Source organism: Magallana gigas, chromosome 6, assembly GCF_963853765.1.
Source record: "Magallana gigas chromosome 6, xbMagGiga1.1, whole genome shotgun sequence".
Taxonomy (NCBI): domain Eukaryota; kingdom Metazoa; phylum Mollusca; class Bivalvia; order Ostreida; family Ostreidae; genus Magallana; species Magallana gigas.
Window position 1 is genome coordinate 10,615,057 of NC_088858.1, and position 26,069 is coordinate 10,641,125.

Sequence of the window (26,069 nt, forward strand, 5' to 3'; positions counted from 1 at the left end):
ATCTGATCTGTTTACAGGGGATGAGATTCTGAAGGTCAATGACCAGCCAATCAAAGGGCTTACTCACAAAGAGGCCATACACAAATTTAGATCGCTCAGAAAAGGACCAGTCTCAATAACATTTACCAGAAGGTCAAGGTCTCGGGCCTCCAGGTATGATCTGAAGATCAAATTAACCTTGTTTTGATTTTTTAAATAATTATGGTCTTGTAAAGCAATGACTTTATTTTAATCATAAAAAAGGAATATTTTATTTGTATGATTTTTCTGTTGATTAGCAGACTAATTTTCTTTATCTTCATTTATTTATGGTTTTAATTTAAACAAACGAGTATTAACTTTACAGCCCTTCCCTGAGGTCAGGTAGAATAACGCCAGTGGAATTCTCCTCCGAAGGAAGCCCAGTTTCTACCCCAGGCCATTCCCCTTCCCCAAGCTTTGATGACCTTGCCACATTTTGTGATGAAATTCTAGGAACGCATAAACGTTTTTCTGATATTAGTAATTATGACAATAGACTCAGTGATTCTCTGGAGGAAAGAGTACCAAGTGAAGTTAGCAACAGACTCTCATCCAATTCTGATTTTAGCCATTCAGGAAAAGACAACTCTCTACAGGAAATCCTGCTTCAAAAAGGTCTGGCAATCCAGCTTGATAAGTTATTTTAGATTGAGCCAGACAATCTACATTATTAGAAAATGATAGCTATTATCAGAAGGAAATGCTGCATATGTAAATACTTCCAATATTCCATTGTTCATTATCTTGATGATTGACTACATAAAAGGTCATTTCTAAAATGTTTGTTATTTGTCAAGCATTATATTATAGTACCCACACAAAAGTATATATTATAACCAAGGAAACCATTGAAATTAAAGATTGATTTGCAGTTAAATCAATTTTTATTCCAGAGAGTGGAATAGGACTAGGAATCTCTCTCATTAGGAAGGACTGTAGGGGCATGAGTCAGATATTTATACAGGATGTTTACACAGGCTCCCCAGCAGACAAAGATGGCAGGTTAAGGTGAGGCTTCAGACCATCAAGTGCAAATAACTACAATCATAAAAACAGTATTAAACATAACAGGATTTATGAGGATTCTCAGTCCTTTATTATCTTTCTTTTAGCAATATTTAGACTCTCTCTCTCTCTCTCTCTCTCTCTCTCTCTCTCTCTCTCTCTCTCTCTCATGCCTGTTAAAGGTGTATTTATGAATTTCAGAAAGAGTGATCAAATAATTGAGGTGAATGGGAAACCTTTACAAGGCCTCTCCCTGCTTGATGCCTACCAGTCCTTTAGGAGCCTCAAAGCTGGTCCCATTGTTTTAGTGATCAAAAGGGGAGAGAACTTTCTGGTAAGAGGCCATACCTCGATTGCATTAAAAAAGAGTAGAATCCTTTAAGTTGATTTACTTTACCTTCATCTGTGTGTTTTTCTCCTCTGTTATATATTTTTTTATATTTGAGTTTTATGTCTCTCCATTATTTGTATTGTGTAGTGGTGTTTTGTTTTCTCTGGCATTTTATAGGTGGCATGAGAATTTTTCTCTGTATAAATGCTTAAGGCAATCAATATTCCATCAGACAGTTTCCATCTTGGGAAATAAGTTTTGAATTTAGATCATTTTGTTTTCAGGAGGAGGATTTGTGATGTAGGTACTTTGGTATATATCACTATATACACTATATCACTAATTAGATAGCAGCTAGCTGGTTTATATGATATATTGCACTGACTGAACACAAGTAGATGTTTAATAAATCCATGCACAGAGACATCACAAGTTTATTTCAGAGACCAAAATAGAAATAAAATAAATAAAAACAGATGTTTGTTAATCAGCACTTTTTCAGGTAGCAGTATTAGATTAAATGCAGTAATTTTTACACTCTCTAGAATTTAATTAATGGTTTCATTATGGGAGTGGGAATGCAAGTGATGATGCTCAATCCTAGAATTCTAACATAACTGTCTCACCCGATTTCTTGAATTCATGTGTTCTTAATGAAGTCTATAATGTGAATTATATTATTCTATTGGTGAAAATTATGACCAGGGACCTTTCTTTTAACCAGATAATTTTTGTTCCTTGAACATGTATGATAGAAATCTTTAGAAAATGATAATTATAGATAATAATGATAATATAGATAATGTCTAGAGATAATACCATTTTGGTGTCATTTACAGTAAAACCTGTTTAATACAAACACAAATATTGCTAAATATCAGATATGGCCAAGCTTTGTGGAGTTCCTGGAATTTTTTTTTTAACAAAACCTTGCAAAATTATTTGCTCACTTGAGCGATGTGGCCCATGGGCCTCTTGTTTGGTTATATAACGAATTATGATATAACGAATGTATGGATATATCCGATTTTGATTCCTACAGAGGTGAAAAATGACAAAATATAAGACTTTTATAACAAATTTCAAGTTTAAAAAGTTTGCACTACCATTTGACAAAATAGTTTAAATGAATTTATTCCACATAATTTTTTTAATTTACAGTCTGATTATTATAGGTTTCAAAAGAATGTATTTTCATTTCAAAATTGTGGTCTGGATGAAGAAAACGTGTATATTGCAAATTTACAATACTGATTATAATGAATTTGTTATACAGATACAGGGAAAATTACAGATTTATTGAGTCCATTGCTCCCTAGGACTTCAATATAACCGAGTTCTACTGTGCATCTGAGAGATACATGTATTTGAAGAAAACTTCAGTCTGTAAAAAGAAGATAATTTAAAATTGAAAGTATTTTTAACAGAAATGAACTCAATAATTCACTGTACAACCATTCCCGAAGCCATTCAGGCCTCGCTATAAAATATTAGATGTGTATAATTACATCTAAATTTAAAAAGTATTTTTTGGCACCACATAAAATGTTACATAATGCAGTAAATAGGCTTTACAAAACAGGAAACAGGAATTCACATGTAATGTTACTGCATGGTTCAATGCTGGGTACACTTTAATTACACTGATTGATATTTTGGATAGTTATGTAGCAAGTGCTTAGTTTGCTTTGGTGTATATTGATCTGCCTGGTTTGGTTAACTAGTGATTGCTAATGAGGCTTCTCTTTTCCTTGCCAGGCCTACATATAAAGCTGTCTTGTGTGCTTCTTGCCTGAGATATTTATTTTGTAGAATTATGTTGTTGATCGAAAGCCATAACTGTAAACCATGCATATGCAACTTCTAATTAGATCAACTACTTTCCCGAATTACTGATGTCAAGAAAATTTAGAAATTGAAGCTTCATTTCAGCCATCTCAATATTTTTAAATGACATCCTCATAATGATTTAAATTCCTTGAGCATGCAATATACCGGTTGTCATCCATTTTTGTCAAAAATTGTGTTTTGTATCTGTGTGTGATGAAAATCTACAAAAAAGTGATATAACTTACAGATATAACCTGATTAATACTTGCACTTTGTTCACTGTATACTAGCTTGCAGTGATTTTTTTTTTTATCAAAAAAACAAATGCACTATATGCAACCAATCGAGTTATGATGAATATCTTCAAAACTTGATGAATATATCTTTCATGCTACTGTAAATTCCTTATAATACGCAAGTACTTAATTCCGCGATCCTGCTGGTTTGCATCAAATCGCGAGAATATAAAATCGCGAAAGGTTGAACATTTCTCCTTCTTTCTTATAGTTTTCAACTCTCATAAAATAATGGCGAGGTTTAAAAATCCGCGAAGGATGCTTCTCGCGATTTTATGCGGATAATAATTCCTTGCATTTAATTAGGAATTTACAGTAATAAAAGAATAGAGTATACATGTTTTTATAATACTGGTATTGCATTTATAGTTATTTTTTTAATTGAAATAAGAAGAATACATGTATATATATTTGATGTAATTTAAGTAAAGTTATTAAACTTTTTGGTCACGAATTAATATTTAATTATTTCATTGTCTTCTTTTTTCTAAAAGATGCACTTTCATCATCTCCTTTCAGACAATATCTGTTGACCAAGACAACACTTTTTTTGATTCGTTGAACAGAAGTTCTACCCAGAATGCCTCAGCGGGTACTGTATAATTCTAACATATGTCCTTCCACATTCTGAGGATGTTGGGTACCACCCCCCTCTTAAATTATCCATGGATATCGCTTCCTTTTACATGCAGTGCATGATGGGAGATATACCTGAATCTCTACCCCTGGTGCAATAGAAATTGATTCTGCAGTTATGTAGTGATTTATCCAATTACGTGAAAAAGACTATCCTCTGGAAGCTAGACGATCCTCTGTTTTTTTCCTCTGTTTATATACCTTTTATTTATCTGTATAAGTGATAGAGATTCGCTGTGATGATCAAAATTTAAATTCTGTACTAATAGGGTAACATATAAAATGGAATTATTACCGTACTGTACATTGGATGAATCTCATTTTGTTGCATTGTCCTTTTTTAAAAGTTTATAGATTTCACTCTGCTTAGCTTTGATTTTGTTTGTTTTATCTAAAATTATGCCATAATATGTTAAATTGGATTTTATTTTGCATGTAAAATTATTACGTATTGGTTACACTTGGAATATCAATTTTTGGAAACTATTATACAAGCATTATGAAAAATTTCAACTCTAAAACTGTACATGTATTAAAAACTTTGTTTTATTTATTTGATAGTGCTAAGTGACTGAATGAAAAGGGAGACTACTCATACTTCCTTATGTCTAAATCAACTGTCTCATTTACTATTTTTATACATCCTTATACAGAGATGTATGTAGCTATTGTGGATATTTTAGTCATAATCTAACCTATATTTGTTATAAGTTGTTTTTGTTGTTGATTTGAAGTGAACTCGATTCCTGTGAACATGACAAATGGCCATTAATAAACACAGTTAACAAGTGTTGAAATGTGTGTCTGTTTGATTAAATTAATTTATGTATGTCAGTGAATTATCAATGGTAAATCACAATGAACTTACATTTTTAAGAAAATGGCCAAGAAAACAGAATTAGAAATTTGACTGGGCCTAGACTGGCTAGAGCGTAATATAAGGTCATAAATGCACTGACACAAGTTTTAAATTTGTCTCTGACCCAGTAGTCTTTAAATCTTGTTTTAGTTGGACGTGTTGACAGATTTTATTGTCTCGGATTTAAAGGATTCCATCATCTGTAAAATTCAACTGTTCCTTAATGTAGCATGCGATTAAAAACAATTGATGTTTATCGCCTCACTGCTTCTATATAGATCACATATAGATGTGTCTAATGCTATACCTGGCCACCTACTTGCTTTGACAATTATTGTCCTGAGTCACTGATTTCAGACTAGCCCACTTAATGTTGGACCTGTTTATGTTGATATAAGAACGATTTGGGGATGTATTGGGCCTCGGCAATTTTGAGTTAACGGTTTAATGACAGTATTATGATATGCTACTTCATTCAATAAAACCATTTGACAGCAGTGGTCAAAGGCGGCATTTAATTCAATTATCAACCTTCAGAGCAATGTCAACTTCAGTCGAAGAAGAACTGGAAGGGTTCTTGAAGGGAAGATATTTATAGGATGGAAGGGCTGTTTCCTGTGAACGAGATGAATTATGGAGATCTTCGTTGTGTTGAATGTATATACTTAGAGTAATTTAAAGGCGATGTGTAAAAGGTTGAAGAAATATTTGACAGCTTTTTATCTTAAACCTTCCTTGATGAAAATTTGATGCCTCTTTCTTTTGAATTTCCAAGTAAATATGGAATGTTAAAGTGTGAAAGGACTTCAGTGGACGTCAAACTATAAATTTCCGTGCCAGACAAAATAAAGGAGGGGTGCAAGACCGTAGTCAAAGTTGACTTATGTCCCCAAAATAGTAGAAGTACTGACAGGTGTGATAGTTTTTTCTGCAGATTGTGAATGGGGGCAAATAACACCTCGTGTTTACATTCCAGCAACTCAGAGGAGCATGGATTTATACTTCTAATACACATTGAGTAATAAAGACAAGATTTCTGTGTGTATTATGGTGTATTGAGCAATGTTGCATCCGACAGTCTTTTAAAAACTACAATGACAGGAATAAAGATTATAGCCTGAGTCTTGAAAAGGTAAGTTGAAGTCTGCTTGGATGGGCCCTAAGGAATGATATATATGACGAAATTCAACCACCAAATAACTCTCGCTAAATAACGCTCCTCGCCACAAAACATTAATTTAATTGTTAGTCTTTATGCATAAAACTTGGTTTTCACTGGCTTGTGACCGCAGCAGTGCTTCCAGTGTGCTAGATTTTTTTATTTCTTCGGATTGTATGTAATTACAGATTCAGTCTGTAAATGAAAATAAAATCAAAGGCTGAAATGGTGAGTGCATTAATGTTCTATTTACATGTGTTAGTATATATAGACTTTTAAATGATTTTAGTAATGTTTGAGGCTCAGCTTAATTTATTTCTAAAATTGGTCTGTAATGTCAGATGAATCAATTACTGTAATCCTCAATGTAAATAATATGCCCTTAACCTTAGATGTTGTATGGGTTTGTATTTATCAGAAATACAAAATCCAGCAGTTAGAATTTAAATGGGTCACTGCCTTAGCATATGTTTTTTTGTCCAGTGAAAAGAAACATGATTGATATGAATTATCACCTTATATGGTGCCGGGAATGGGTTAAGTTCGTTTGTTATTGTTAAACACTAATATATGTATAGTGTGAAGCATCTTTACTCCGAAAATTGGAGAATAATCTGAAACTTAAACATGCAGTCTTATAAATTTATTGTTTACCTGAAGTACAATTTGGAAGAAAAATATTGAAACAAGTAGATGTGAATAAAAATCAAAGCAATTAAGGGAGATAATGACAACACAAAGAGTTGGTTATTCCCCCTGAATAGCCCACGGAATGTGAACTTACATAGGATGGGTTTATCAATCAGATCATCAAAATAAACAATCAGTGAGGTATAATTTATTATATATCTCCATCTATGAACTACCAAGTAAATATTACCTCTTTATCTCCTGACATGGAATTTTATCTTCCGTGTATCTGGCTGTATAGGGTTACCACCAGAAAGCCGAGACAATGTCCTATATTGTAAATATTTTAAACTGTGCATCACACACGAGGATGTTATGAAACAATGTCACAGGTAGGAATGTGTGTATTAAAGAAATGATAGAGTTGTGTAAGAAGATTGAACTTAGTTAGGGTTAAAACGTGTGATCTGGTAAATATATTTTTGTTAGATACATTCAACATCTGAATTTTAATTCGGTCACAGAGTACTTGGCTGTCATGAGTGCTATGGTTGTCACTTTCTGTTTTATATCAAATCATAGTTACCAGACAGGCTTTGTATAATCTTATAAAGAATGTTTTAACCATAATGGTGGTTACACAAATGCTGGGAGACTTTTCTTGTATATTGTTCAAGTATATGGCATCTCTATCTTGCTGTTTGATGTAACAAGTGTCAAAAATCAGTAGTTTAGAATATGGTTGTTTATTACCTTTTCTAATTAATCATTGAATTTCTTTTCATTTTTAACTTAATGCTGTGGATATTATTCATAGCTGTATGATGTCAACTTGTGTTCCCATATGCTCAATTGTCACATTGGATATAATGATTTGCAGATTCAAAATATTTATATAAAAGATTATGGTACTTTGGACTTTTTTCAGAATTGAGACCCAGAAATAATCCTGTTGACGAACCAGCATCCATTACAGGAATGACTGATCAGGTACAAAACCATATTACCGTAATTAAAAGCAATCAATATGATGGTTCAAACAAAATGCTGTTTAAAGGGAAATAACTCATTATCCTATTTCAATCTAAAAAATGCTGCCAGGTAGCAAGATGCCTAGCTATCAATTGATTTTAGCAGCAAAAAGATGGACAGCCTTTGTCTAAAAATAGGTAGGCATAAGGAAATTTCAGGTTCATTAATAATTCAGAAAATCTCCATACGAAGGAATGTTCACACACAGAGAAATTATAATGTAGAGAGTCTTGGCTTGTGTTAAGGAAATACTATTTAGATATGCAGGAATCTGTGGACAGAGTTTGAAAGGTATTTTTACATACATTGTGGTATTGTGATGTAATTTCAGGCTTTTTCTGCACATAGTAATTAATGAATCATTGCTTTAGGCCATAGGTTACTGCAGACTATAAAATAAAGTGACAACCAGTGCAGTCTAGGTGGTTTAGATTCAGAATACTAGTAGATGCTTAACAGAATTGGTCTCATGTCATGATTTTATCTTTTTTGAGAGCATAGTTTTAATTTTGGTTTTGGTTTTTGAAGATAATTTAAAATGATGTCAACAAATTCTTTTTTTCAGGGTGAAAAAGTGAAGGCTGCATCTTTGCCGATAGAAATCCAGAGAAAATCCAAAATGGAGGGGAGTACAACAGATTCAGATTTCTCGGATCTTGACATCCAAACTTTTGAAAAGAAACCTTCCACATCCTCTCCTCCCACCAGATCAAACAACTCTCCTTATGGATCTCCCCACAAGAGAGGCTATCCCCCAAACGTGGATAATTTCAGTGTGGATAAATTTAACTCAGAACAAAGTCCGAAGAAAAGAAATTTAAATCAATATCCTTTTGGTCCAGGGAAAGAGAACTTGTTTAATCTGAACTGGACAAACTCGTTATCGTCTCGAGACAGTGCAATAGGGGGCTCATTGATGAGTACCCTTGGTTCAGCTCTCACTGATACCTCAAGCTCATATGAGACAAACTCAGAATCTGAGCTCAGTTCATCTGGTCACAGTGTATATGGGAGGTACCAGAAAATAGATGGCTCGTCTGGCGATTCTAGCGAAGAGGAAGTTCTGGTTTTGCACCGATTACCGGGTGAAAATCTCGGGATGATTCTGGGAATAGACAGTGATCCGGCACATCAGACAGTCCGATCTGTTTATGTGAAAACAGTGACAATAGGGGGAGCTGCATACAGAGCAACGGGCAGCAAGAAGGGAATACAAGAGGGTGACCAAATCCTCCAAATCAATGGAACAGACTTAAACATCTTGACTCATGATGAATGTTTGACTGTGCTGAGGGAAATGCCTCTCAGAGTCATCCTTAAGATTCGCAGAGGGAAAAAGAAGGTAAAGACAGCTGTAAAGCTCTCTCCTCCCCTGTCCTTGGGCAGCAGGGGAAGTTTTGGGGATAGTCCGAGTCCCCTGATTTATTCTGAATCATCTAGTTATTCTGAGAGTGAGGAAGATGATGGCAAACTGGAAGGGTTCGCTCAGATCCATGTGGAAATTGACAAACATCCCAATGAGAGTCTTGGTCTATCTGTTGTCCCGAGCTATGGATCCACAAGACAGTATTATCAGGTAAGGGTACACAGTGGTTCTAAAAACCATTCAACTGTTAAAAGGAGTTACTTCCCTTTGATTGTGATTTTATCTATTTAGCAAAGTTGATGAAAGGAGTAAGTAGTTGAGTTGGTGACCTGAAATGAGATATGTATACCAAGGTTTGTGTTACACCATGGAAATTGCAAGATCAGTTGTACACAAAAAAGGTCTTAGCTGATACATCAGTGATAAAACTCAGCGCTCTAGCTAGTGAACAATTGTGTGCAGTTCTCTTATCTGATTTTTACAAGAGAGGTATACGTTTTAAAGCATTCTCTACACAATGTAAGAATTCAATAAAAAAAAAAAAGTAATTCGATTGATGAAAGATGGCCTATATAAATTTTACAAGTCAAGTTTGTAGTGTAAACTAATACTCATATATAACAAGGTCTAAAATTGAATTTGCCACACCCAAGACAGAAACATTATAGTAACATTAGTGTACCTGTGTGCTGTATGCAGAAATTTCTAAGGTATATATATCTGAATACGGTGATCAATGCATGTGATAAATATTGGGTTATTTTCCCTTATACAGAGAGTATTTTATAAGCTTCTGCCACTAGATTACGATAGTTAAAGATATTTTGTTTCATCATATAGATGCCTATTACAGTCTCTGCAGAAAAGCCTCAATCCTTTTCCCCTTCCTCTACATACCAGACAAAAAAAAAAGAAGACATACTTCAGAAATTGTTTGCTTTACCGATCCTCAGTCTATTGAAATATGATATACGAGTATTGATCTAAAATAAATACCCACGTTGACAGTAAATTTTAAATAGACAGTCTATAGCTACTGTAACATTTCTGGGATCCTATGTAGTGGTATGTAGGTAATTTTAAGCAGGTACATGTAGTTGGTGGAGAAGCACCTCTAAGCATCCAGTGACATAGGTTTGTTATTTTTACTTCAGCTGAAACATCAGACACTAGGGTTTGTTTGTGAAATTTATCAATGTTTGATTGATTTTTCGCCCTCTGTGTCTTCCTTTTTCATATGTATAGTGTCAGAGCATTCATGTGTAACATCTGTACGTTTGGAGCGGATTCAAACAAAGTTTCTTTCCATTTTTTTAACTGGGATGTCAAATTGTGTATTCTTTAATTTGCACAAGAGGAAATTTTCCTAAATCTATATAAAGGTAAGCTGTGTAGCAGAAATCATTGTTTTAAGGTAATATCTCTTTTGGGAGAGTGTGTATCTTGCACGAATGATAGAATTAAAAGCTTTTATCAATTTAAAATGTTTGTATCATTTCCTTTTTAATTTGTAGTATTTTTTTAAAACATCTTTAAATTGCACTTAACACTAATGAATACACAATTTTAGAAAATGATTTTTTAATCCATATCATACACAAGTATTTGAAATAAATCTTCCTCCGGCAAAAAATCTGATGTTGTCTATCAAAGGCTATCGCACAGTTGATTCCATTCACTCAGTCGGGCCATTGTTGTATTATGAGAAAAAATTAAGCCGTTTTTAAATTCCAGTTACGAGTTCTCAATCATTGCAGGCTTACACAGGATATGTGGGGCCTTACAAAGTAGGGGAGACCCCGCACTCAAGCAGAAAAAGTGAAATTTGTCACCTTCAAAAGATACTGCTAGCTTTCTAAAGGGTGGATCCTGTGTTTTTTCTTAGTTCTGGGGCAAGCAGAGTTTTTATCAGGTGAAAAATTCACCTGTTGGAATTCTAGATAATCAATTTTGTGAACAGGTGAGAAAGGTGTGTTCCTGTCAGTCGGCTACATAGGTATACTGAAAAGAGTTTAGTCTCTGTTCACTGGATGTGTGATTGGAAAGGTAGGACAGGTTTCAATTTCAATGTTTAGCATATTTCTGACATCTGATGTATTACATATACATGTAGGCTATCGTTTGCATAACAAATACCATTAATTCAATATTTTAATTTTCTTATGAATTCCCTTTTTTGAAGGACATGGTTTTTGTGTAGCTTTGTGTATATACAAATAGTGGGGAGAAAAAATATGTAATGGTTGAATAGTTTTACTTGCATGACAAGTTTGTCAAAAACCTGTATTGAGGACATGTACATGTATATTATATCTTAATTGTGTCTTGCCATATATTCTCATATACTGTAACAACTTGCCAAAATCCTCAGATTTTTGTCATGCTACTTCCTTTGATTTTTGCAAAAGGAGGACTTATTCTGTGACACTTGGATGTTACATGGAAATGACATTATGTAAGAACATATATCAATCATCCAGCTCTTTCCCTCTTGTATATGTTTATTGAATGTTTTATGTTCATTGGATGTTGTATGTCAACAGTCTTCATGTTGCCCCTTGAGGGCCCTTAATTGGTTAATAAAGAAATTGAAATTGAATATATCAATACATGTACTACTTATGGGCTATAATGTCCATACCCCCCCCCCCCCCCCCACCCTCCTTCCAAGCTCGACTCTAATAGTTCTACAACATTATGCTTTTAGGTCCTCTTAATGACAATCAGTTATTCATATGCAGTAAAGTATTTTAGGGCTTATCTACACCATAAAGTGACTGTATTATCTATATCGGGTCCAGCCAGCTTTCACAATTCTTTGAAGGGCCGTAAAGTCAATTTAATTGTTGATTAGGGAAAGATATTTTGAAAAGTGCATGGTGATTGAGTTATTGATGTAGGGGCCCAGTCTTTACTTAATTTCTTAGGACAATTGAACGTAAGTTGAGTCCCCTTTTTACATTGATTTTTACTTCATACATGAGCAGCTCTCAGTTATCTACGTCTCCCCTCTGCTTCATGTAATACACATGTATACTGCATGTTGTAGATTATAATCATAACCCATGTTATTTCATTTCCTCCAGTCATAACAACTTAGAGAGTCTAGAATTTCACTTTTGAATTATTTATTTTTGGGAAGTTTTCCAAGTGTGTCTAATAATTTGATGCCTGGAAATGTGAGAACAGCTGTTTTGATATTTGATTCCATAGATCTGGGCTGTGTATCATACTAAAGGTTATCAATGTGTTTACCTGGAATTTACCTGTAGGACCACCAGGTAATTTAATCCACCCAGTTTTAGGCTAATCGACAACAAATTATCCACGATTCTCTGTATCATTGGGTTTTGTATAGGTGAGGACATTTTGATCTATGTTTGTTGTTCCTTCAGCAATGGGAATTTTCATAATTAAACTCAGCTTTAGAATTTATCTATAGTGCTGTGTAAAAATATAGTTATAAGAAGTGAATATATGATATCTTTTGATGTTATTATGGTATCAGTAAAAAAAAATTATTTCATGACTATGATTTATGAAACCTGAAATGAATCCTTTCCTGCTTTTTGGATAAAATTTTAATTAAAAAGAAAACTTTCACTTAGGTGTGGTCTTCATTTTGAAGTTCAATTTCAAGTATCTACACAGGAACTAGCGATTTATCAAAAACATTGTTCACATTTGCGTTAATATGCTATTTCTTAGACTTGGATACTTTACCAAGAAATGGAATTTATTCTTGATAAAGTTTTAAATTTCCAAATTCAATTGACTTGTGTATATTCCAAACTAAGCCATTGTATGTTTACTTTTCCTCTGGCATTGCTATATGCCAATGTTAATTATTTTCAGTATTCAATCAGGTAGAAAACTTCATTTTTTCTCAGGATGCATAGTTATGTTACAGTTTCCTATTTAGCTTGTTGTAATGTTTTTAAAATTTATATATTTAGGTTTGTCTTTTGACTTGGTCTCTCTCACGACCATTTGTCTGCAAGTCCATTGATAAAATTTTGTGCATCTCTAATTTCTAAAACACTTTGTTACTTATAAACATGTATTAGGTCTACAGACTGGTATCTATTCTCTAAAGTTACCTACCTACAGAATTACTTAAGAATCTTTAATATATATGGCTTACTCTGGTTTGACACGTCCACAATTTGTGCTTACAGCGCACTTAATCATGTATGTAAATTATATGCACATTTCTAATCAAATTAATTCATGAGGCAATTCAGGTCCGTCAACAAAATGAAATATAGCAAGATCTTATCTGAATGCATTCCTACTTAAATCTTATATAAAATGAAGTCTCAGCGAAAATATATACTTGGAAACTGAACAAAAACTAAAATGTTCACTATATCTTGATATTGATAAAAGCTAGATTTAATTAAAAGCTTTTTTGCCGTTATCTGGTGATAGCTTGAATTATTCTATGATGATTAAGTGCCTTGGAGTTAGAGATGTATATATTATAATAGTACGGTAGTAGACATTATGATGGGTCTTGTATGTAACTGTAATGTCAATTTTCGATGAAAGATCAAGTGTTGATGTTAAAACCCTTAATATTTAACTCATGAGGATGTATTTTCTGTAAATAAGTTTCGTGTTGGCGGATATGCACGTGCTTCATGTACATTAGCACTAAAAATAGTGTTTCTCTGAATATATTCACATTGTTTCAGGAAGAAAAAATCTACATTTATATCTGGAATACCATGATCACAAACTGAGTATAAATAAATCGGATTCCATTCATAAAATCCATGCTATCTAATATATAAAAAAAGGAAAAATTACCATTTCCATAAATAACAAACTTTTCAAGCTAGTTCTTGCCTTGCATTAATCAAAAATGTTCAGGGATGTATAATGTTCAGTCTATTTGATGAGCCTCCTTAATTTAATCTCTGAATTCTCCTATAAACCTGGTTGGGTCAGTCATTCCGAGCGGCGACGTTTATCGTCCGGAGTCCGTCGTAATTCCGTCCTCAGTGTAATGTTCTGTAATAACCAAATACCTCGGCCTCTTGGACAAGTTTCATGGCAGTTTGTTTATAACAGGGAAGGAGTGTTTATACAGCCCCTAATATTGATTTAGATTAAGTGATTTCCTACCGCTTCTCTAATTGGTTACGACCATTAAATGTTCTGAAGAATTTCTTACATGTAAGGATTTATTTTTCGCTGTATCGTCTGGAGATAAAGTGAGTAATTTTTGTTCTCTTAACAGAATCAGAATATTTATGGTTTCTGCACGGTTATTGAAATAATATACATGTATAAATGTTTTTAAACATGTTTTACATTTAGGAAACTTATGAAGATTATTTCTTAGTTTATGAATATTTGCTATGTTTATTGTCCAATTATTGTTTTGAATTTATATATTCTTGGAAAACGTCTGCAGTTTACCTGGAAAAATGCCCAAGGGTGATCAATAATAATTCCAAGGACACACTGACAACTAAATGATTGTCTTTAACTTATTACTAGGAGAGAACTTGAAAATGTCAGGAAATTAGTTGATCATCAATGATCATGAATTATCATAAAAAACTACAGTACAAAAATTATGGGCAAATGTATAGGTGAATGACATCAAGGGAGACAACTCAAGACAGGTGTGACCACTCTGTCATCTTGTATTGTATACCCCCGGTAACCAGTTTATAAAGTACATGTATAGAACTTTGCCAATTTTATTGAATCTAGTGCTCAGGTGCTCTGACTATGACAATTAAGGATAGAATACTTCAACCTTGCTTGAGATCTGACAGTTCCTGATACTGGATTAAAGATATCAGTGAACAAAGGCTTTGATTTTTTCAGTGCTGACCTATTTTCTTGTTTTGACAGTTATGTAACTCCATATTGAGGGTTTGTTTGTGGTTTTAATGGTAATTCCGGACTAGTGCCGCCACAATATTCCATTTCCTCCTTAGAAAATTACACGTATAAGCCTCTGTTTACTTTTCTAATTTGAGTGAGACCTATTCAACAAAACTAAACATGAGAGTTTGGGGTCGAGTCTTCTTTTTTGGTGTGAGAAACACAGTGCTTAGGTTAAACTAGCTTGAGTGCCCCTCTAAGTTCTTGTTGTCATTAAGATATAACCTCTTTGGGAAGGATACATGGTTCTTTCAAGGTAATTGCTGCATGTGTTTGTGACTTCATTGTTAAAACCTTTTAGTGAAACTTTTGAATATTGAAATCTAATTTATGTTAATTAGTGATATAAAATAATTGAGTGGGTGTCATGAGGTATATTGTTGAAGGTTGGGGTTTTTTTTATTCATGCATTAATTACTTAAATCAAAAGCCAATTTCTCAGGTCTTGAAACTTGTCTCTCTAATTAGGGTTTTTATTATCAATTCTAGGACACCATTAATGTTCAAATATTCTCGAACTTGTTTATCAAATTTTTTGCCTTCTTGACGTCACAGTCAACTGGAGTTGGTTAAGGTAATCTGATTTGACAAGACTAGATGAATGCCCTTAAAACATTGGTCTGATTGATGTTCTGTCTCAATACACAAGGTGTGCTGCACTTTGACTTCATCACTAATGTTAGGCAGATGACCTTTTCTTGTTGAATTTTTCACTTTACCGCTCACAGTTTTGGTTGTGCCTTAGTTTTTAAGTAATTGAAACAGTATGTCAGTTGACAAACGAATGTTTCTTAGAATTTGGGATTTATTGATGTGATTTTTTATTTTTTCAGATAAAGCGACTTTTGCCCAGTGGAGCTGCAGCTCGAAGTCAACAGATTCGTGTGGGAGACCGCTTAGTGTCCTGTAATGGGATTAATCTACGTAATGTGTCACAGTCCAAATGTCTTTCAGTTTTGAAATCGGAAGGCAATTCTGGTGATTTAGAATTAGAACTTCTCAGACCCAAGGAGAATGAGGAACAGTTGGAGATTTCTCTGAAGGTTTCCCGCAAGGACTCACCTCTGACCTTACACTCGCCCAGTCAACAGAGGAAGAATTTCATAGCAGACATACCGGAGTCCGACTCGGATAATGAAGTTGTGCTCAATAAATTTCAGTACATTGATAACACTGGAGTCGATAGAGATCTGAGGCCACATAACCTTAGACCCAACATTCCGAGTGAAAAGTTAGATAATAGTGACGCTGATCAGACTAAACGAAACATCAAATTAAAATCAACAAATTCCAAAATGGATGAAGGGGGGGATTCTTGGAATTACGCTGTTCCTCCACCCATGGAGTTTTCCACCTATGGGCCTGCAGTGCCCCCACCTGCTGAGTTCTCAGAGGGACAAAGCCCAATATTTAACCAATCAAACAATGGAATTCCTGTCACAAATATTGATGAAATCATTAATTCCTACAGACCAGTAGTCCAAAGTAATGATAACTACATTCCACAAGCAGACACAGATGACACAGGATTTCATGCTCATGAAAATGGCTCCTTGAACAATTCTCTTACTGATTTTGATGGCAACTTACCAGGGGAGGAGGGATTAAATGTGATGGATGGTTTTCAGGGAATTAACAACATGAACTTGGAAGAAGATCAGGGTAAGAATGTTGAGGATAATGACAATGATGTAGAACCTTTCATTCCCCCTGCCCCTGTCAATACTGAAGACCTTGATTTTGATACCAAACATTCCAATGAAGATGATGACTTTATTGTCCCTGTCAAAGTGCAAAGACAGAAGCACATTCCATTTGAATCCACAGTCAATGTTTCATCTACTGGCTCATCGGAAATTGAGGAAGAGCATATAGTTCCCTCAATTGAAGAGCGCAGGAGAATTCAACCATCTGCTACCATAAAATTAGAGGAGAAAAAATATGAGGAGCTACAACCAAAACCAGTACCCCAACCCAGAGTCAAACCAACCATTATCAATGTTCAACATAGTCCAGTTCCATCAAGCTCAGCCACGCCCGAAGAGCCAGCTGTGGAGGAAGAAATGGTCAGCATGGAGTTCAAAGAGAGGCAAGCAGGAAATGAAAGTTTTCTTAAGAAATTAGGAGGTGAGGTGGAGGAAGAAATAGTTCCAGTGCATGTGAAGAGAGACCAGGTGAAGAATGTAGCAAAACTTGCTGTCATCACAAATATGTGGTCAAAATCTACCAGCAAAAGCAAGGATACAGCTAGTGAAAATAATGCTGAGAAAAAAAATCTAAAGAGTGTGATCAATGTTTTGAACTCTGCACCAAAGCAAGAGAACTCAAACAAAGCTGATAATGATAAAATTGATGAGACTAAAGTTGTCAGGGAGGAAGAGAAACCTGAAGCAAAAGAACAAGGTATTCACAAAAATATTATAAAAGTGGAAGCTCCTGTTTCTTTGGATGCTGAAAATATGAATGCAATACCTGAATATGTGGATACCAAGTCCAAAAATGTAGATAAAAAGCTTGATATTTTGGATGATAAATCTCCAAAACTTGGCTCTAGTTCTTCTGAAGAAATTAAAGCAACTGACACTACATTACCCCCACAGACTGTTACAGTTAATAGTACTAAAGTGCAGGTCAAGACTAACGAAAAAGAAAATGTCTCATCTACATTAGCTACAGATTTAAAAGATGTGCCTCCATCTTCCTCAGTAGCAAGTAAAGCAACAGAAGAAAGTGTTCCTTCTTCCAAACCTGCAGAGGTTTCTCCACCATCCCCATTCAAATCATCCATAGGAATCACAAAACCAACCAGCCTTCTGAGTACCATAAGGTCACAAAACCCTTCCTCGGCAACGCTGAAGCCTCTGTCCTCCATCAAACCCATTGCTGTAACTTCCAAGACGTTTTCTATGGGTAGGCCCGGGGGTCTCTCCACCTCGTTGTCCACCGGTCGTCACTCACTCCTCTCCACAATCCATGGGACCTCCACTTCTACAAAGAGCACCCGCTCGGAGGAGGAGCCATTTTTAGTCAGCGTACTAAAGGGAATCCTGGGTGTAGGGATGAAAGTGAGTACTACACCAGAAGGATTTGTCAAAGTGGATGAGATTCAGTCTAGTGGACCCATTGCCAAGGATGGCAATATTAGGTAAAACTCAAATTTGTTTCAAATCAAAGTATAAAACGTTTTATTGTAATACTTTAATATCCTGTGTCAATGTTTAAGCTCCGCCAGTGTAAACAGACATACAACATGTTGAACATATTGACTGAGCCACTTAACAATGCTTTTGAATTAATTGATAATTGACAGCTGTTGACACCGAGTTCGCTGTAATCCGGTCTCCATCTTGATTGTTTTGGTTGAATTTAACAGTAATTGATTTGCTGTCTATATGTCAAAAAATTAATTTGCTATGCCTTATGTCAAGTTTTTCTTTCTGTTTCATACAAATGACAGACATTAATATCAATGAATGTCTTTATTCTTGAGTCTGTAAATCTTTTAATATGTCATTTTGTGAATGACAAAAGTACAATTTTTTAAGTTTGCCTATGAAGCAATTAGTTCTCATAATAAGATCTCTTGATAAAAACCTAAAATTCTGAATTTTAATAAAATTCTGTTCAGTAAAGCATAATTAGATCTGGAAAATTCTTTGCTGAAATGGGTAATCTTATATATACATTTTTGCAGAGTTCGTGACTATTTGCTGTCGATAAATAATACAGAGCTGACTGGACTGCCTGACAGCAAGATTCAACAAATACTCAGACTTCTCCCCAGGGGCATTGCCAAAATCCTAGTATCTGTCAAACCTCCCCCCTCAGGTACATAATATTAAGTTTAAATAATGTTTTTATCTAAAAATTGATTGAAACATATTTCAGTGTTTTAAATGCTCCCTGTATGAAATTTTACAGATGGAGCAGCTAGACCGACCAATCTTAGTTTTGGCAGTAGTGAGTCTACCCAATCCAAGCACTCCCCGCTGTCTTCTCCTCGGACAATGTCAAAGACATCCTCCATGTCTCCTGCCATGTCTCCAAGGCAACCAGTGGCATCTCCACTGACTCCATCATCCCCCAAGCAGCCATCTACACCAACCTCCAAGACACCTGGGGAAGAACCAGAAGTAAAGGTGACCATCAACCATGACCAGCACTCACCAGAGACCAAGAAGACACCCCCTCCAGTGGCCCCCAAGCCCAAACATTCCATGGTGCCTGAGCAAAGCAAGCCTGGCTCTCACTGGGGAGGAGGGGGATATGTCAGCTCTGCAGTGGGAAGGTCCCACTCCTTTGGGAAGAAGGAACCCCAAACAGTTGAGAGCAAGCCTCATATACAGCCAAGGAAAGCAGACTATGTGTCCTCTGCCAGAAAAACAGTTCATGATAAGGAAGAAAAAGAACCAATTGATACTGTGGTCTTTGCTTCTGTGGATTTTAACAAAATGAATGCTAATTCAAGGCATTCAATTGGAAAGCCAAAGGAAAAGAATGTTCCAGAGCCAAAGATGATTCCTAAAGGACATGTTGACTATGTGTCCTCAGCCAGTCCTGCAGTGCCCTCAACAAAAACCACATCACCAAAATCGAAGGATATTTCATACTCACCTTATGCATATGAAGAAGTTTCCACCAAAATCTCTCCTGTGAGTCTGAACTCTGCATTGAGTCCTCGACGAAAGAGTGAAGATAAGTTTTCATTTGGAGCTACACATCCTGGTAACAGGACAAAAGGTAAGGAAGGTGATCAGCACGATAATGTCTCACCTTTACCCTCACCTAAAAGTCCAGTCACCACCTCCCAGCACTCACCTGACATCACCCCCGCGTCCTTGGAGGTAGAGATTGAAGTCAAAGTCTCTCCAGAAGAAGTTCGACCAAAACCTGTGCCTCGCCCAAGGGGATCCACCTCCGAACAATCATTGCAAAATTCTGAGAAAGACTCCACAGAAACGAGCACCTCTCCCTTTGTTGTTAACACTGATCAAGCCAGTGATTCCAGCAGTGTTCAACCAAACAGCACTATCACTGAAGACACAATTCTTGTTGATGTCACAGACAAAGCACAGAGCACTGATGTTGATATTGTGCACAGCACAGAAGCACTGAATAAAATCAATGTTGCACTTACTGATAGCTTCACACAAAATGATATGCAAACAAATGTAGATGACAGTAATTCAAATGTTGATGAAGATGATAAACCAGAATCTTTGGCTTTAGATGACACTGATAGTGAATTATTTTCTAAATTTGTGGAAGAAATAGTTAAAAATGCTATTCAAAAAGGGATTGATGCATTTAAAACTTCAGAAGCCGAGGACATCGTGGTGGACAATGAAGAAGGTAAGATGGTAGATGAAATATCAGCAGAGCATGACAAACACCCCACAGTGGTAATGGAAACAAAGAGCTTACGTGCTTTCTTACAAAAACTGGACTCTTCTGAAAAGGAGGCCTCCACACCTGACTTATACTCACAGAATCAAAATGTTGTAGCTGAAAACATTGCTAAAGACATGCTTAAGACAATAGAAGATGGTGCTGACAATGCTAGCTTTACATACACTACTAAAACATCTGCAAATACATCCAATGACTTACTTACTAATACAAACCATGGTGAACAGGTTGTTGAATGCATGTCTGTATCCCTTGATGCTTCTGTTGCATGTAATGATGTTGTGTTGGATTCACCCAATCCAGATAGCATGGCTGTGGATGAGGTAAATGTGAATACTGTAGCTTCAGAAGGAAATAATGTTAATGCTCTCTTAATTCAGGAACCAAAATCGTGTACAGAACAACCAAGTGAAGACATGGACATTGTGAGTGAATGTGTAAATAGTGAGGCTGTCATTGGAGATTCTCAGGAAGATTTGGAAAATATCGAAATTATCTTAAATGAAAACAGTGTGGACACCTGTGATTCAATGCCTATAGACTTTCTAGGGGGTGGTTTTTCTCAAAACAAATTGACTTCTATGGATAATTGTACAACTCAAAGCAGGAGACAGTGGGTCTTTTGTGCAGGAGAACAACAGTTCAGTTCCGATGCTGTGAATATCAGTGCTATCAATTCCACTCTTAAAGCTGTGGCACCACTGGATCTGGAAACTTTGATAAACCAGGCCAATGAGGATTTAGATTCCTATGGATACGGGTTGGATGCCAGGCTTGTTATTGTGGCAATGAATAGCAGTTCCTTAAGGGAGGGACTTGGGGTGCGACTCTCATCTGTGGAGAATGGGCCTTTAATAGTAAGTATTTGATGTCTTTATGCAATTGGCCAGAATATTATTGACATTAATCCATCAATCATGGTTTTCTGGTCATTCATCCAAGTGTGTATATACATGTAGTGAGACTCTTAACCCCTTCCATGGCAACAATTTTAAGCATTTCTGATAATTTTGATAGAGATATGAGACTTTGTTTACACTATACCCGTTTTTATGCAAGACGCATAGAAGTGCATATATGCTATGGAAGGGGTTAAGGTTTATACATGTATATCTCTTATGCATACATGTATGCAATGTGTACTTGGTCATGTTTGGTCATACGGACGGGATTGGTCTTGCAAACTGGATGGTTCAGTGGCTATCCTCACCCCACACCTGATTTTTTTTTTTTTAGGTTAGACAAATTGTCTTTCTCTCAAGTAATGAACTTCTTTCTTGCTGTACGTGACCTTTTCATTTCTTGCTAGAATGTTTTTAATGTACATGAAACTATGATGTAAATTTATCTAATTTTTATTAGTGTTAGCAACACTGATTGAAATTCTGATAAACAACCCTTTCTACAACTTTTTTCTTTACTTCATGCTCCATTTAATTCAGTTTTATTTGAGTTTTAGGGTTATCTCTTAAAACGATCAGGCTTGTTCTCAATACAAAAGCACAGCCTCATGACACCCAACTAACAAAAATCTTTGTGTGGAAAACTTTAAAGAGAACATTTCACGAATCTATCTAGTAAATTGTAGCAATCATGATATTTTCCATCGAAAGCATTTGTGTTGCTTAATACTGTTGTTAAGCATTCTTTGAATTTTTGAGGTATTAAATGACATTTCTGTTTTTCTACAGTAGCAAACTCGTCAAACCATAAAATCTTCTTTGCTACGTACGTAATGTTATATAAAGGCATTCCACATTACTAACAGAGTAGATCCGAGTCCCCTGGGGCCGTGATCAGAGATATTCATCAGGTGTTGAACCGTATTGACTAATGCCACTTTTATTGCCCAGTCTGGTCATTTACTGTGGACTTTGGATGTACTGTATGGAATTTTAAGACACTATCAATCTTGATTTGAAATTGTCAAAATTCTCAGGTCAGCCCCTTGGTAAAGGAGTTTTTCTCTGATTGGATTTTCATTAATATTTTTTATTTAATACATTCAGGTAAACATGAAGTTTATTATTCCATATAAGTCTTATTTTTGATATGATTTATTGTTCATTCATGGCACTGATAATACTGATTTTATTTTCAAAAAGATTGATTGCAACTATCATTCATCAAGAACTTATATCAGTTCTTTCTTATTATGTGGCAAACTTGATTCATTCTTCCTTTCTTTCTTTTATATAATAGAGTAAGAAAAAGAAAAATAGAGCATTTGTATCTAACATCAAAGAAAGTAAAATTTACATGTTGAATATGACTAGCAAATTAAACCTTGATGCCTTAAACATATCTAGAATGTAAAGAAGGGAGGTAATTAAGAAGCTTTAATTGTCGGAATAACAACATTGAAGTGAAATGATTTTATTTTAAACCTCACAAACATTCCTTTTTAGGTTTCAGGAGTGATGGAGGGTAGCCTAGCAGAGAGGGAAGGTCACATTCAGTTAGGAGACAAATTTGTTTCTGTGGACGGTGTTTCGGCATCGTCTCTTTCCCCGGAGGCTGTGATGAATGAAATGGAGGACTCTTCCTCTGGCCATGTCATTGTACTCACCAGGTTAGAGGAGGATAATGAGGCCCCTCCCCCTACCCCTCTAGCTCCTCCCCCAACCCTGCCTGTCTCAGCACCCCCTGATGTACCCTCTGAAGAGCCGGGACCCAATGTGGTGGAAGACGAAGCATGCAGTGACTTTGATGGTGTTGTCAATGACAATGAAAATGTTGAGTTGAAAGTGGAGAGACCTATTGAAAATGTGGACAGTGATATTAAAGCCAACGAGACAGATTTCACTGTGAATGGTCCAGAAAATAGTGTAAATTCTAATGAACTTGAAAAGCATGAAAGTACCCTCACCCCAGATTCCATTAGTGTCACCATTCCAGACCTAGCTGAAGTGTCAAGCCCTCAGGGCTCTCAAGACTCAGGGGTGGACACTCAGGACTCAGGGGTGGATACTCAGGACTCGGGGGTGGACAGTCCAAGTGCTCTAGGTACCCTGTCAAACATTGAAGACTCTGATGCCAAGGAGAGACCCAAGGTGGATATTGAAGAGAAGCAGCCATTGTCTAATGGGGATCATAATCAAGGTTAGTTAAAACAAATGTGTAGCTACCAGGTTATAAAGTTTAACCCATCTTTACTCTATTAAGTCAATTGTTCTTTAGTTTCTATCTCAAAAACAACAAATTTTAATAATTATCTATATAACGTGGTTTTAGATGTTAATTCAATGGTGAAAATAAGGAATGAATTAGAATTAAGATAATGTTTTATTTATATAAAGATAAGTTTATGTGGTAACACTCTAATATTTGCCAGGGCTTTATGTTAATTTCAATGGATAGTCAAATTGAGACTATATACAAACATATGGTAGTTTTTAGAGTTTGATTTGTTGATATTATTCAGTCAAGTAGATTACATATGGAGTTTACTAGTACAAGTGTATTAACATTATATCTATTTATTAATGTCCATGTTTTTTCTTTACACAGTGTCTTCGCCTATCTCTCCCCTCGATAGCCTTGGGCTTCTGTCTACAGCTCTTTCCGATGATACTGATGACGACAATGCAGAAAAAGAAACATTTGAAGTTATAATGAACAAAGGTGTGACTGGGTTAGGGTTCCTGATAGAGGGAGGAAAAGCCTCGGCCAAAGGAGACCAACCTCTCACCATAAAGAGGATCTTTAAAGGTAAAGGCCATGGCCATGTTGTAATTTTGGTAATTTGATCAACCTAAGAAAAAAAAAAATCCAAATAGCTGCATTGTATTTTTAAATAAAACATATCAAAATACTTAGTCAATAATGAAAAATGTAAAGGAAATTTATTAAAGCATTGATTAGCATTAATAATTTCAGCTTTTAAATTAGATAAAGTTACTCAGATAAAGTATTTGCAAAAGACAGAATCGATAAATAAATGTGTTTATCTTAGGTGGCCCAGCAGAGAAATGTGGCATGCTGAAGGTCAAGGACGAGATTTTGACGGTCAACAATCAGGATGTCACGGAAATGCGACATTCCGAAGCCTGGACTCACCTAAAGTTCCTGGATGAGGGACCAGTTCATTTACTGATTCGCCGGAAAGTCCAAAAAAGCAACGAGTGATCGAAATTGGCTCACTTGGGTTAAACCTGTTGTACCAATAGTTGTTCAGTCATTAGCAAAATCAAATTATATTTTTTTATAAACCACATGCATTGTGAGAGAGGTTTTAAGAGAGCTTGGACCTGGATCCATAACTTGACTAGCTGAATCAATCTCCATATTTTGTTTATACAGCACAATCATGTCTCTTGTTCTAAAGTTTCAAATAATTAACCTTACAGAGAACTGTCAGATTTGTGCAAGAATTTCATGGGAAACAATTTTTATTGATAATTTATATATTTCTTTTTTTACAATTATGTACTTTTCTGAGGTGAATATGATGTGAACTACCTAGGAGGAATAATATTCACCAAGCCTGAAGGCCAAGGTCATTATTATCCTTCAAGGTTGTTGAACCCATCACTTGCACAATGAAAAATAAAAATATTAATAGTTCTATTATATTCCCTCACAGTTAAAAAGTGTACCGGTATATTCCTATAACAGTTTAATACAAATAATGTATGTTGATAAACATTCCTAGATTTTGAAAATATTTTGCAGGTAATATGTCAACTATGATTTACAAATAAGGTCTCTTCTACTGTTCTATATAATGGTAGCCATGAACCGGTACATGTTGATCTTGTCTCGGAGAATTCCTGTGATAAAAAGCGCATGTCTCCAATTTTACACCGAGAAAGGAAATTAGTCTCGTCAGTTAAACAAGCATATAGCACACAATTCAGTATTCATGGCACAAATGTATCTGAAATTGGTCTCCAATTTATGTTAATTGATATATTTCGTTAAAGATATTACAGTATGTAGCGACACTGTGTTTTATCATGTGTATTTTGACTTGTTATGGCACTGGATGTTCCTGTTATTGAAGCACAGTGCTGTATGTTGTTAAGTTTGTTCACAATTGTATATAACCGTCTCAGGTGTACCTCACAATATTTCCACTCTTTTCAAATACCCCATGTGTTTCTATATAAGCCATTACGTACTGATCACAGTGTTATCAAGTATAATGCACACAAAGTAGATAGAGAAGTATATCATGTGTTCAACTGGACAGTCTTCATCTCTCCTGCTGCCTCTCAATGAGTTGTACTCACTTCAGATGATAAAGCGATCAAACACATTCCAAGATATTCCCAGTTTTTGTGTCCTTCCCTCAGAACAAGTTTCATATATATGTTTTTTAAAAAATAAGAACAGCTTGTAAATTGTTAAAGAAATGTTTCTGATTATTTCCTTTATGCCCAACTTTGATCAATGTTCCAGTAAGCTTGGTGTTCTGTATAATTATCTAGACTTATATCTATTTGCAATATGTTTGAATGAAGCAATATTTTCTACATATATGAAATAAAGTATTTACCTAACAGTATGAACTCTTGACTTCATCACTAACAGAAAAGGGAATTGTGTTATTACCACTATAAGGCACATTATACTAGCTGTGCTTATAG

General features: G+C 35.3%; 2 protein-coding genes across 14 annotated transcripts in view; both read left to right on the forward strand.

The window, feature by feature from the left end:
- Nucleotides 1-4,916, forward strand: part of LOC117688959 (PDZ domain-containing protein 2) — a 28,777-nt gene extending 23,861 nt beyond the window's left edge. For 8 of the 10 annotated variants that reach the window (XM_066088149.1, XM_066088153.1, XM_066088154.1 and 5 more), the window contains exons 7-11: nt 18-153; nt 347-636; nt 915-1,029; nt 1,228-1,360; nt 4,003-4,916. In XM_066088149.1, coding sequence (XP_065944221.1) covers nt 18-153; nt 347-636; nt 915-1,029; nt 1,228-1,360; nt 4,003-4,086 — 758 coding nt within the window. In that variant the 3' untranslated portion in view covers nt 4,087-4,916. Of the gene's footprint in view, nt 1-17; nt 154-346; nt 637-914; nt 1,030-1,227; nt 1,361-1,641; nt 1,658-2,633; nt 3,972-4,002 lie in introns of those variants that run through there. The other 2 variants (XM_066088150.1, XM_066088151.1) reach the window with 2 other exon arrangements.
- A 424-nt stretch (nt 4,917-5,340) lies between these two features.
- On the forward strand, nt 5,341-25,987 carry LOC105336776 (serine-rich adhesin for platelets). 4 transcript variants are annotated; one of them, XM_066088148.1, is made up of 10 exons: nt 5,341-6,110; nt 7,696-7,757; nt 8,365-9,375; nt 15,903-18,214; nt 18,764-18,897; nt 18,991-19,809; nt 20,389-21,335; nt 22,887-23,580; nt 23,989-24,189; nt 24,434-25,987. In XM_066088148.1, the coding sequence occupies exons 2-10, from the start codon at nt 7,746-7,748 to the stop codon at nt 24,604-24,606; spliced, it is 6,303 nt and encodes a 2,100-aa protein (XP_065944220.1). In that variant the 5' UTR covers nt 5,341-6,110; nt 7,696-7,745; the 3' UTR covers nt 24,607-25,987. The 4 variants fall into 4 exon arrangements, with proteins under 4 accessions (XP_065944220.1, XP_065944216.1, XP_065944218.1 ...); XM_066088144.1 differs by having other exon boundaries at nt 18,991-21,335; XM_066088146.1 differs by lacking the exon at nt 5,341-6,110 and adding an exon at nt 6,310-6,365 and having other exon boundaries at nt 18,991-21,335.
- Nucleotides 25,988-26,069: the final 82 nt, after the last annotated feature.